Genomic DNA, 12,534 nt, shown 5'->3' with positions numbered 1-12,534 from the left:
GCAGAAATTCCCAACTGGAAAGTGTGGCTCCAGCCAGCAACGAACCTCAGGTAAAACTCCCATTCATAAATGCCATCAGTTTAGATTCTGGCCTGGTTTGGGGACTGAAACAGCTTTGGTAGTCCTGACAGATGGCTTTCACTGGGAGAATGACAGGGCCCGGGAGCTTTCTGGATTTTGGGTTCTTCCAGACCACTGGCTGTTGATACCGCTGGCCAGCTGCTGGATCAGCTGGGTGAGGTGGGCATTGTGGCACCAAACCTTGGCCAAAGAGGAACAGAACCACTAATCAGTTTCATGAATTGGTGCTACGGAATAATAGTTTGCACCCCTGGTATTTGTGCTCTAGAGTCCCACAAAGTTCTGTCCTGCAACTATTCCACATTGTATTTAATGTGTACAAGCGGGTGAAGGTATCCCAGGATTTGCAAGAAAGATTTGCACCAACATGCTAACGACACTAAACTTTTGTTATCCCTCGGGCGACAATTTTGTTAGTTTTAATCATGTCTTTGCTGGTTTTATGGCTTTTGGTGTTGCTTGTTTTGAAACTGCTTTAAAATTGGATTTTATTGTCAGGTTTTATGTTTGGTGTTGGATGCCCCGGGAGCCAGATTTTGGGGGGTGGGATATTCTTCTCTGCAGCACAGTAAAATAAAATACACAATTTTGTGGCCCAGGACCACTGGCCCCGTGTGGCTTCTCTACAGGCCCTCAGAATAGACAATGACCTCAGGAAGAGTTTAATTATGCACCTTAGAGAGAGACAGCGTGGTGTAGTGGATAAGAGCAATGGTTTGGAGCAGTGTAAGCTCTAGTCCTGCGGCCCCATTAAACAGACTTCAGCAGACAACCAATCCACAAAAGCAGTTTTATTGGTTAGAATCGACAGGTTTCAGAGGCCATATTCAAAAGGACACTAGTAAGGGTCAAAGGCAAGGTACACAGCATATATGGAAGTGCAAAAGGAGATAACCAGTTACCCAGGCAACCCCCCTCCAGGAGGCAGGAAGGAGTACTTGGCGATTCCCACAGTATGAGAATCTATGAAGACTAAACACGGGGCATAGACTGGCCTTGGACAGAATAGCACAACAGCAGCACTACCGCATGCCATCCTCATTCTCCTGCTCTCTGATCTGGAGAACCGGGTTTGATTCCCCACACCTCCACATGGGCGGCGGAGTCTAATCTGATGAACTGGATTTGTTTCCCCACTCCTACACATGAAGCCAGCTGAGTGACCTTGGGCTAGTCACTCTCTCTCAGCCGCACCTACCTCACAGGGTGTCTGTCGTGGGGAGGGGAAGGGAAGGGGATTGTAAGCTGGTTTGATTCTTACTTAAGTGGTAGAGAAAGTCGGCATATAAAAACCAACTCTCCTCCTCCTTCTCCTCTCCCCCCTCCCCAAAACGGAGATATGGGCAAAGGGCTACTAAATCCTATACCCCTTCCTCTGATGTGAACAGTACAAGAGGCTTTGGCTCATACACACAAATGGTACATGAAAGGGGGCAAAACTCTGCCTACGTGCAGGAAAATAGAAATGACCAGCTGAGGAGGATGAAGGGAGAAGTCTGCTGTGGCCTCTGTTGGTCTTCAGGCCAGGGGGGAGATGGGTCATCATCATCATTCCTTTATTGGCATAAAAACATAATACACAAAGGGTACAAAAGGAATGGAGATATTAAAAAGTGCCCTTTATGGCATAGTTAAAAGACAGTTACATCGAATAGCGCTGTTTGTTGATACCGCCATCTAATTAACAGTTTGGCGGCCTTTTAAAACAAACTTTAAAAACTGCTACCGTCTCCAATGTATGGGGTGAACGATTGTTCAATAAATAGGAAACGTGAAAAGAATCTGAGACTTTCTATTAACCAACAGGGGGCTTAAAAGTTTGTTGTGAGATTCTGTGTAGAAACTACAATAAAATAAAATATGAGGGGGAGAGGGTTAAAGAGACCTTTGCCTCCCGCTTGAGTTCCCGTGGGAGGAGGCAACATTCAGTCTGTGGTCAAATTGAAACAGTGTCCTGGTTAAAGACAACAGACTACCGGGACTAGAAACAACTGGTGACTGGCCAGTTAGTCAAAATGGAGAGAGATTTTATTTTGGGACTTTTTAGGAATTATTAAGGAGCCCCATGGCGAAGAGTGGTAAGCTGCAGTACTGCAGTCCAAACTCTGCTCACGACCTGAGTTCGATCCCAACGGAAGTCGGTTTCAGGTAGCCGGCTCAAGGTTGACTCAGCCTTGCATCCTTCCGAGGTCGGTAAAATGAGTACCCAGCTTGCTGGGGGTAAAGGGAAGATGACTGGGGAAGGCACTGGCAAACCACCCCGTAAACAAAGTCTGCCTAGGAAACGTCGGGATGTGACGTCACCCCATGGGTCAGGAATGACCCGGTGCTTGCATAGGGGACCTTTACCTTTTTAGGAATTATTAAGTAGTTCCAGAGCTCAGTTTTGAAACTTGGGCCATTTATGCAGGAACGTTTCTCCACGGTCACCCCTGCCAACTGCTTCTGTGCTTCGTTTTGATTATGCTTGCTTTCCCCAACCGTCAGAGGTCGCCTCACGCTCTCCACGCGTTTTGCCTGCATTTTCTGGATTCTGGCTAAAACAGCTGGAAAACACAGGCAAAACGCACGGAAACACATGGGGAGAGCTAGGCAACCTCTGACGGTTGGGAAAGGCATGCGTAATCAAAAGGAAGCATTGGACCAGTCGGTGAAATGACTGCGAGGAAAACAGCCCTGCATAAATGGCCACCGTTTCTATCCCAGCTGTGCAGCCCTGGATATTTGCACTAAAAGCAGGAGAAGAATACCTCTGAGTAGGGCTGTTGAAAAAAAAATTTGGTAAAATTCGGATTCGGCAAAATTCGGCCAATTTTTATTCGGGAAATGCTGAAGTCCGAACTCCCCCTCTTCGGGTCTGTGCAATTCTGCATGAGATCCGGAGTTCAGGGAAAAATTCGGCCGAATAAAGCCATTAAAAACACAACCGCGCCTTTCCGCAGCTCCGGGGGGGCATTTTTGGGGTAGAGGTCCCAAACTTTCAGCGGAGCTTCAAAGGACCCTTCTTGCAAGACCCCCCAAGTTTTGTGAAAATTGGGTCAGGGGGTCCCGATTAAGGGGAGGACCCATTTCGGGCCCCATATATCGGGACCCCTGACCCAATGTTTACAAAACTTGGGGGGTCTCGCAAGAAGGGTCCTTTGAAGCTCCGCTGAAAGTTTGGGGTCTCTACCCCCAAAAATGTGCCCCTGCAGCCACGGAAAGGAGTGAATGTGTGCTTTAAATGGAATAAAAATGCACATTAAGGGGAGGACCCATTTCGGGCCCCATATATCGGGACCCCCTGACCCAATGTTTTCAAAACTTGGGGGTCTCACAAGAAGGGTCCTTTGAAGCTCCGCTGAAAGTTTGGGATCTTTACCCCCAAAAATGCACCCCTGCAGCCACGGAAAGAAGCGAATGTGTGCTTTAAATGGAATAAAAATGCACATTAAGGGGAGGACCCCTTTCGGGCCCCATATCTCGGGACCTCCTGACCCAATGTTTACAAAACTTGGGGGGTCTCCCAAGAAGGGTCCTTTGAAGCTCCGCTGGTAGTTTGTGGTCTCTACCCCAAAAAATGCACCCCCTGCAGCCGCGGAAAGGAGCGAATGTGCACAAGCACCCCCCCCACGGGGATTTCTCTCTCACACACAAATAGATACTCTCTCTTTCTTTTCCCGGGCTCATGCACTCAATCGCTCAAACTGATTGGCCAGAAGACCCAGCTTGGCCACTGATTGGTTGCAGGAGAATGCTGCTTACTAACTGACGGTTATGCTGCTGCGCCAAACCCCGAATTTGCTGAATTTATTTGCCGAACACCCCGAATTAGCTGAATTCGGCTCCCCGTTTTCCCGCCTTTTTTGAGTTTGGTTCCATCCGAACTAAAAACCGCCGAATCAGGGGAAATTCGGCTGTTTTTCGGTTTGGGACGAACTGAATCGACAGCCCTACCTCTGAGCAAGTATAGAGTCATTTTTGTTCCTCTGTGGCCATAACCCTCACAGGTTGGGGAGGCACTTCTAGACTACAGAGTGGGCCTTGATTCTATCCCCTGGAGCGAAAAAGAAAGGCATGGTATAAATATGTTAATTCTGTATATGAAAAGAAACAAGAAAGAAACAAAACTCTTTATTCCAGGGAAGGTTCCATGTTTCAACAAGGCATAAATTCTGCATTTATTCCAGTCACAGATGAGAGTAGCAACACACTAAAAAAAATCCTGTTTTTGCGTGGGCCAGGCTCTTCCCCCCTCCCCTCATTACACATTGCTCAGGGCTCCATCTCCGCCTGCCATATGGTGTGTTCATGTGCAAAAGCTTCTCCTGTGTTGGTTTCCGAAGCCAAGATGGTCTTGGTTCTTTTGGCTGGTCTACAATATTTGCAGAATATACCTCAGCACAGTTGCAGTGTGCAAAATGGCCGGGCGTGTGCTGTGTGACACTGTAATGTTTATGCACGCGTGTGTGCATGCATGTCTACCAGAGAAAAAGAGCAGCCAGCCCTCCCACTCCCCAAACGGATTTTTGGAAGGAACTTGGCACTGAAGAACCACAACAGTATTACATGTTTAATACTGTTTAAAAAGCATAATAACAACAACGATGATGATGATAATGGCTTTTCCCGCTGATAGGTACAAGGAAACATGGTACATGGTTTATTTATGCATGTGTACATAGCAAAAAGCTAGGGTCTCTTCCCCCTGGAGCTTACACATTTCCATGTTTAGGGTTGCCAGGTCCCTCCTTGCCACCGGCAGGAGGTTTTTGGGGTGGAGCCTGAGGAGGGTGGGGTTTGGGGAGGGACTTCAATGCCATAGAGTCCAACCGCCAAAGCGGCCATTTTCTCCAGGTGAACTGATCTGTATCAGCTGCAGATCAGTTGTAATAGCAGGAGATCTCCAGCTACTACCTGGAGGTTGGCAACCCTATCCATGTTGTGTGCCTGTGATCATGCACGTGTGAGTGTTTTTGTGCGTGTGTCGGATTTGGGCAGGCATTAAGCTGGCATCTTCCCTGTGCGACAGGAGAATTCTTGCGCACATGTGCCCAGGGTGACTGAAAGAAAAGGAACGGCAGGCGGCCAAGCAGAATATTGGCTGTGAAGGCCCGAAATCGCCAGCAAGGTAAAGAGGTCCCCCTTGCCTTTGCAAGTTGCAGCGATGGAGGCAGCTGCACCTTTCAGCATCGCGGCAGATGAGATGCTTAGACTGAGGGGCAGTTTACAGCGGAATGACCGGAATGTGATTCTCAAGAGGTCTTCCTCTTACAACCATCGCTGGTTTCAGATACCCAAACATGAGCGCATTGAAGACCCCTTGCCTATTTTTCCTACAAGTTTGCCAATGGAGTAGTAGTAGTTGGTTTTTACGTGCTGGCTTTCTCTGCCATTTAAGGAAGAATCAAACCGGCTTACAATTCCCTTCCCTTCCCCTCCCCACAACAGACACCCTGTGAGGTAGGTTAGAGTCCACCACTCCAAACCACCGCTCTTAACCACTACAACACGCTGAAGAGACAAAAAGGTTTTCAAGTGATATGTAAATTTCCCCTCAGCAGGGACATGGCTGTGAATTGAAATGGGGATTTCTATATACCACACTTTATGTATTTACTTCATTTATACCTCACCTTTCTCCCCTCTGGAGACCAAAAGCAGCTTTCTCCTCTCCTCAATATTATCCTCAGAACAACCCTGTGAGGTAGGTTAGGCTGAGAGATTGTGACTGGCTTAATTTCGCCCAAAAACCTTACTTACTTAAAAAAAAAACCTTCTTGGAAGTGAGCTCCATTTTGATATCAAGCAAGTGGGGCTAATTTATATGATTGCCCCTTATTTGGGCTAATTTATTTTCTAATTTTTTAAAAAACAAACTATTTTGCTTGCCTTTGTTTTGGTTTTCTTGTCATGAGGAGAGGCAGGCAACAAAACAGGGCCATAAAAGGAGCTGGCCAGGGCTAATTTGTGGACTGGCGGCCTCCAGTTTAGATTACCGTGCTGCATTGCACTGTACTTAGGGTTGCCTTTGAGAAGTGTTGGGAAACTGCATCAGATTTAAGATGCCTCTCAACAGAACATTGTGGAGTTGGTTGCATTGAACATGTAATGCCAGTGGGCATCCACTCATCTGCTTTCAGGTCACATTTCCCCACTTCGATGTACTTCTGGTATTGTCCTTTTTAAAAAGGAGAAAAGAGTTTCACCCATTTTGTTCCTGTACTGCTCTGAGATTTCATTCTGAGCTGCATTCCTTCCCAACTAAATTTGGGTTTCACTAAGGTCATTTATGCTTGGTAATTAGCAGCGTGTTCCAGGCTGAATTGCCTTACATATATTTTTTTAGTTTTTCACGTGGCGCTTTCACACATGCGGAATAATGCACTTTCAATGCACGTTATTTATCATTTGCAAGTGGAATTTGCTGTTTCACACAGTAAAATCCAGCTTCAAAGTGGATTGAAAGTGTATTATTTGGCATGTGTGAAAGTGCCCACAGTGAACCGTCTTTCAGGAAGTGCCTGCGAAGCAGGCGCATACCTGATTCGCATTACTTAAAAGCCCCTTTAAAGCGACCCTTTGTATAAGCTCCCCCCTCGTGGCAATAATCCCTTCAAAGAAACATGCAAAATCACAGAATTAGCGAACAACCCAGGCTACTATCCAAGGCAAGCGATAAACAAGCACTCGAGGATTTTTAACGTATCAGTTCCACTTTGGAAACAAACCTAGTTAATTCCACACTCTAAAGGCTGACGAGAAATTTTGGTGAGGAACATTATGGAAGCATTCCCTGCATTAAAGTCATAAATTGGTTCCATCTAGGATACATGGATCAGAATACAGCAGGATAAAAGATGCATTTCTTTTTTCCTAGTCTGAGAACAGAGAGCCAGTGCGATGTAGTGGTTAAGGTGTCGGACTAGGGCCTGAGAAACTCAGGTTCGAATCCCCACTCATGCCTTGGAAGCTTGCTAAATGACCTTGGGCCAGTCACACACTCTCAGCCCTAACCCTGGCTAGTATTTGGATGGGAGGTCTCCAAGGAATAGCAGGGGCGTGACATGGAAGTAGGCAAGGGCAAACCACCTCCCAACGTCTCTTGCCTTGAAAATCCTACAGGGTCACCGTAAGTCAGCTGTGACTTGATGGGGAAAAAAAGTGATAACAATACGTGTATCTTGCAGATTCTTTTTTTAAAAAAACAAGAACATTGTGTGTGATCTCTGAAGCCATCCTTAAGTGGAGCATGGGTGTATGTGAATGCCGTTGAACACATGAAGCTGTCTTATACTGGGTCAGATCTTTGGTCCTTCTGTTCTTGTATTGTCTACTCTAGGTGGTTGCATCTTTCCATGGTCTTTCCTAAAATACTTGTCACCTTAGATCTTTTTAACTGGAGATGTCTGGGATTGAAATTGGGACCTTCTGCATGCAAAGCAGGTTCTCTGCATGCAAAGCAGGTTCTCTGCCGTTGAGCCATGGACCCTTTGATGTGTGTGTACACATGTCCTTACCAACATACGAAGCTGCTCCAAGTCTTCCTATTGTTCCATCTAGTTCAATATTGACTGCTGTGTCTGAAGAAGAGAAGAAGAGTTAGTTGTTATATACCTACTTTATCTGCCACTTAATGGAGAATCAAACCAGCTTACAATCTCCTTCCCTTCCCCTCCCCACAACAGACACCCTGTGAGGTAGGTGGGGCTGAGAAAGCTCTAAGAGAGCTGTGACTAGCCCAAGATCTCCCTGGCTTCATGTGTAGGAGCGGGGAAACAAATCCAGTTCACCAGATTAGCCTCCGCCGCTCATGTGGAGGAGTGGGGAATCAAACTGGTTCTCCAGATCAGACTCCACAGCTCTCCAGCTGTTCCCCAAAAATTAATGCAGGGGTCTTTCCCAGCCCTGCTGAGAGACTTTTTAATAGAAGAATTTGGAAATCAAGTGCGAAGTTTTGGGCTCCAAAGCAAGAGCTCTACCACACATACACACACACTTAAATTAAGTTCATTTAATTATGAACATATGAGGCTGCCAAGTCCTGTCTTTGGATCATCTAGCTCAATGTTCTGATTGGCTTTCCAGGATGGTGGGCAGAGACTTTGCTGTCATTGATGCGTTCAGTGGAGGTGTCAGGGATGGGAGAATCAGGGACTTTCTGCATGCAAAGCAGATGTGTTACAACCCCTCCCTGCTGGCAGTTTTTGCATCCACCCTCTATGCTGGGGTGGGAGAGGAGAAGGGCCAGACTTTGAGAGATTCCTTGTCTGCAATTTGCTGCAAGTTAAAAAGCCCCCAAAGCAGAATGAGTTGGAGGGTGGAGTAAAACGGTCCTTGGTGGAAAACTTGTGATTTTGCTTCATTGGCAGAACAGCTGTTGCAAAAGAGGAAATGGGGGATGCTCGAGACCAGTAACTAGGGAAGTAAAGCTCAGCTAGGAGAGAAAATGGTGCTTTGAGTCTGGGAGAGGGGGAGTGGAACCTACTCTCTTCGCTTGAGGAAAAGGGAATGTGACAATGGAACACTCTGTGCTTCCTGCGCAATAAATTGTTCTGTCTTGTCTTTTTCTTTGCTTTTAAAGTTCTCTCCTTTGGAGCCTTGTAAAAAGAAGAGTGATTTACGAGCTGTCTAGTCTGCATATTTGGAAGTTCTGCCAAACTCTGGGAAGAACAGGGGGAAATGTTCCTTCTAGAAAGCAGGGCCTGGTAGACTTTTTAAAGTGTGTTCTGAATTTGGCACCTGAATTCAAGTTTGCAAAAACCATGCAAATGAAGCTCATTTTGCATATGCTTGCATTTTTGCTGTTTTGCATAATTAATTCTGAGAGATAAGGAAGATTCCCCCCCCCCCGACCACTGGAAATAAGGTTGCCAACCTCCAGGTGGTGGCTTCAGATCTCCTGGGATTACAATTGATCTCCAGGCAACAGGGATCAGTCCACGTGGAGAAAATGGCCACTTTGGAAGGTGGACTCTGTGGCATTAGACCCCACTGATGACCATCCCCTTCCCAAACCCAACTCTCCTCAGGCTCCACTCCCAAAATATCCAGGTATTTCCCAACCCAAAGCTGGCAACCCTGGAAATCTTATTTAGACCCCATAGCGACTTTGAAGCGTATCGCCCCAACCAAAAAGGCAGGCATCTTTTAAGGGGGAGAGGGAGGAGAGATTTGGAGTTTGCTTTTTTGTTTTGGTTTTAATTGAAAATGTTTTTTAAACTTTTATTGTAAGCAATCTTGAACCAAGAGGAAAGACAGGATATAAACGTTTAAATAAAATAAAGAAACTGGGTGGGTGGGGGGGAGAAAGACGAGATTCTCAGAGAGTCTCAGATGGCAGTACACCCTTCCAGTCATCTTTTCTGTGTATGTATGGAATAGTGGCATGCACATAGCTCCGTGCTTAAGTTTCTAGCATCAGGCTGCAGCTAGACTGAGCAGATCTCTCTCCCCCCCCACCCCGTTCTCTTCCTTTAACCTCCTGGGAATTATCTCAATGGTGTGTTCACGCTGCTTTAATTCGGATTTTGCTAGGGTAATTTCAAAAGTAACTCCCAAATCAGAGCCTGTGACAGCATTCACTTCCTTTATATGCATCTACCCCACCCACATGCTGATAAAACACAGCACAAAAGCACTTTTAAGGCAATCATTCATAGGACTGCATCAAGATTCTTTTTGTGCAGTGTTGTATTGGTGGGGAGCACAAAAATGGATTCTTGATACTGGTGTACATTTAACGGCATCAAGATTGCTTTGCTGCAGATATTTGATGAATGCATTTAAGAGCATCAGTAAAATAGTGTGGTGTGTGTGTGTTCGTGCACTGAGGGAACTGAAAACTGTTGCAAATGGCACATGCACAATTCTTTGTACAAAATATGGAAACGAAAAGTGGAACCTAATGCACTGCTTCCTGTTTAGCACAACACCAGGTAATTTAATGAAAGTTCTTTGGAGGCCAGGAAGGGGCTGCGCCAGCGTTCAGGCCCCCTGTGCCAACGTCGGCGTTACATGCCAGAAGGGAGGCCCGGATGCCGTCCTCCTGGCGCTGCCATGGCAGTGCAGCCCAGGGACACCGGCTGGGCCTTCCACCGGCGTCCCACCGGTGCAAAGGCCCGAATCGGCATCCAGGGGGGCGTTCCTGGGGCGTGCCAGGGGGTGAAGCTGCCTACTGTCCCCTTTCAGCCCGGCATGCCGGTGGGGAGAACAGTGTTGCTGTGCCTGCTTTTTTGCAGGCACAGCATCGCTGTTCTCAACGAGGCCAAATGCCCCGTTTAAAATTTTAAAAGCTGGCTGGGAAATGGGTTTGGAGGCACCACAGCAGCACCTCAGCCACGCCGTCCCTGGCCTCCGAAACGTGAGGAATGGGCTGTTAGCAGCTTGGGAGTTTGAGCTAAAAGAAGCAAATGTTTTAAATAATGAAAACAGCAGTACTTTACTGGGAGAGGTATTCACTGGGCCCGGTAAATGCCTGATTCTGCCACTCTTGGTGGTAGCACGTACAGATCTGTGGGCCTGAAGGGCAGCCCCCCAACACTGTGGAGATGTTCACTGGAGGGTGCTGCATCTTGAAGTTTCCCATTAAATTTCTGTTGGTCCCTCAAAATATGATGAAATTCATTAATTTGTCCTACTCCCCCCCCTCTCATTTTTAGGAATCTTTCGAAGAAATATCAGCCCAAAAAGAACTCCAAAGAAGAGGATGAATACAAGTAGGTTTCTAACAAGTCTATACATGGACAAACTGTATTCTGTATTGTTGCTATGGCTTTTTTTGCTAATCCAATAAAGACTTGATGATGACCATCTGGGGGTTAGTGGGATGTGTAGAATAAATAAATATTCTGGAAACTGTTCTCTAGTGGTCCAGGATGGGACAGTCACAGGTAGAAGCACCTCTCTGGAGGAAGGCAGGGTAGTCAATCTTTTGCCAACTGTCACTGGAAAAGACAGTAATGCTAGGAAAATTCAAATACAGCAGGAAAAGAGGAAGACTCAACATGAGATGGACTGGCTCTATAAAGGAAGCCTCGGCCCTCAGTCTGCAAGACCTGAGCAGGGCTGTTAACGAGAGGGCATTTGGAGGACATTGGAATAGGGGTGCCATGAGTCAGAAGTATCTTGATAGCACTTCACTCACTCTCTCACACACACACACAGAGCGGGAGTGGCTTCTCCAATCTTTTCCCCAAAAATTAACCAGTTCCTTTGTGTACCTTCGCCGTTTGCAGGTATTCATCGTGTAAAGCCTTCTTAGCCACTTTGAATGAAATGAACGATTACGCCGGGCAACACGAAGTCATTTCAGAGAACATGACCTCACAGATCACCACAGAGTTAGCCCGTTACGTGCAAGAGCTGAAGCAAGAGAGGAAATCGGTATGCTTTGACAAGTTAGTGTTTTTAGATGGTGTGCAGTTTCTTGGTATTGCCCGTCCGCCTCTATCCCATGTTTGGGGGATCCAGCCGACATCAATGTAGTTTGCTCATATGTCCTTCTGTTGAGGTTCAGCTCTGTGCCATTTCTCCTCCCTCATTCAGAAGGTCATGGGGCCTTTGCTGTGACAGTCCTTCCACCCAACAACCGTTTGCTTGTGGAGCCAGCGTGGTGTAGTGGTTAAGAGCGGTGATGTGGAGCGGTGGACTCTGATCTGGAGAACCGGGCTCGATACCCCACTCCTCCACATGAGCGGCGGAGGCTTAATATGGTGAACTGGATTTGTTTCCCCACTCCTACACATGAAGCCAACTGGGTGACCTTGGGCTAGTCACACTCTCTCAGCCCCACCTACCTCACAGGGTGTCTGTTGTGTGGAGGGGAAGGGAAGGTGATTGTAAGCCGGTTTGATTCTTCCTTAAGTGGTAGAGAAAGTCGGTATAAAAAAACCAACTCTTCTTCTTCTACCCTTGGCTCCCACACCTGTTTTGAGTGTATGCAGAAATTACCAAGTTTGGGCCTCCTTGTCTGATTTGCCAGGAACCGCCAGTTGGTGGATGTTAAAGCAAGCTGTTCTCTCTGCTTTGCTAATCCCTCCAATAGTCTCACTGTTGTTCCTTTGCCGTAGCGCATAAATAATGCATCTTGGTTCACTCCAGGGCTTGGTAGGAGGGGAAGGTGGTTGCTCTGATGTGCATTAGAGTCCACCCCACCCCCCAGCCAATGAACGGTTTCAGGTTTCCAAGGGGGATTCTCCTGCCTCCCTTTTTTCATGGAAACCTGCAATTAGCTCATGTTAGGAAAGAAAATGATTATGGTCTGGCATAACAAGCTGAATTGATGATGTGATATGTGTGCAGATACACATACACACTGGTAAATCAAGGGAACAGCAGCAGGCAGCTGATAAATATCCAAGGGTTTGATTCACCACTGACTTGGGTTCCAGCTTCTGCTCTTCATGACTCATCGAAAGTCACAATTTTTGTTTATTTTTGCACCTGGCTCTTTGCTCTGGCCCTAAACTGGAC

General features: G+C 46.8%; 1 protein-coding gene across 18 annotated transcripts in view; it reads left to right on the top strand.

Moving 5' to 3' along the window:
• The window catches only part of FNBP1 (formin binding protein 1), a 231,185-nt gene that overhangs the window by 101,082 nt on the left and 117,569 nt on the right, over positions 1-12,534 (top strand). For all 18 annotated transcript variants that reach the window (XM_056860326.1, XM_056860325.1, XM_056860335.1 and 15 more), the window contains exons 3-4: positions 10,722-10,778; positions 11,298-11,445. In XM_056860326.1, the coding sequence (XP_056716304.1) occupies positions 10,722-10,778; positions 11,298-11,445 (205 nt within the window). The remainder of the gene's footprint in view (positions 1-10,721; positions 10,779-11,297; positions 11,446-12,534) is intronic.

The sequence above is a fragment of the Euleptes europaea genome, chromosome 14 (assembly GCF_029931775.1).
Source record: "Euleptes europaea isolate rEulEur1 chromosome 14, rEulEur1.hap1, whole genome shotgun sequence".
Taxonomy (NCBI): domain Eukaryota; kingdom Metazoa; phylum Chordata; class Lepidosauria; order Squamata; family Sphaerodactylidae; genus Euleptes; species Euleptes europaea.
Note: the sequence above shows the minus strand (reverse complement) of the source record. Positions and strands in the feature narration are given on the sequence as shown.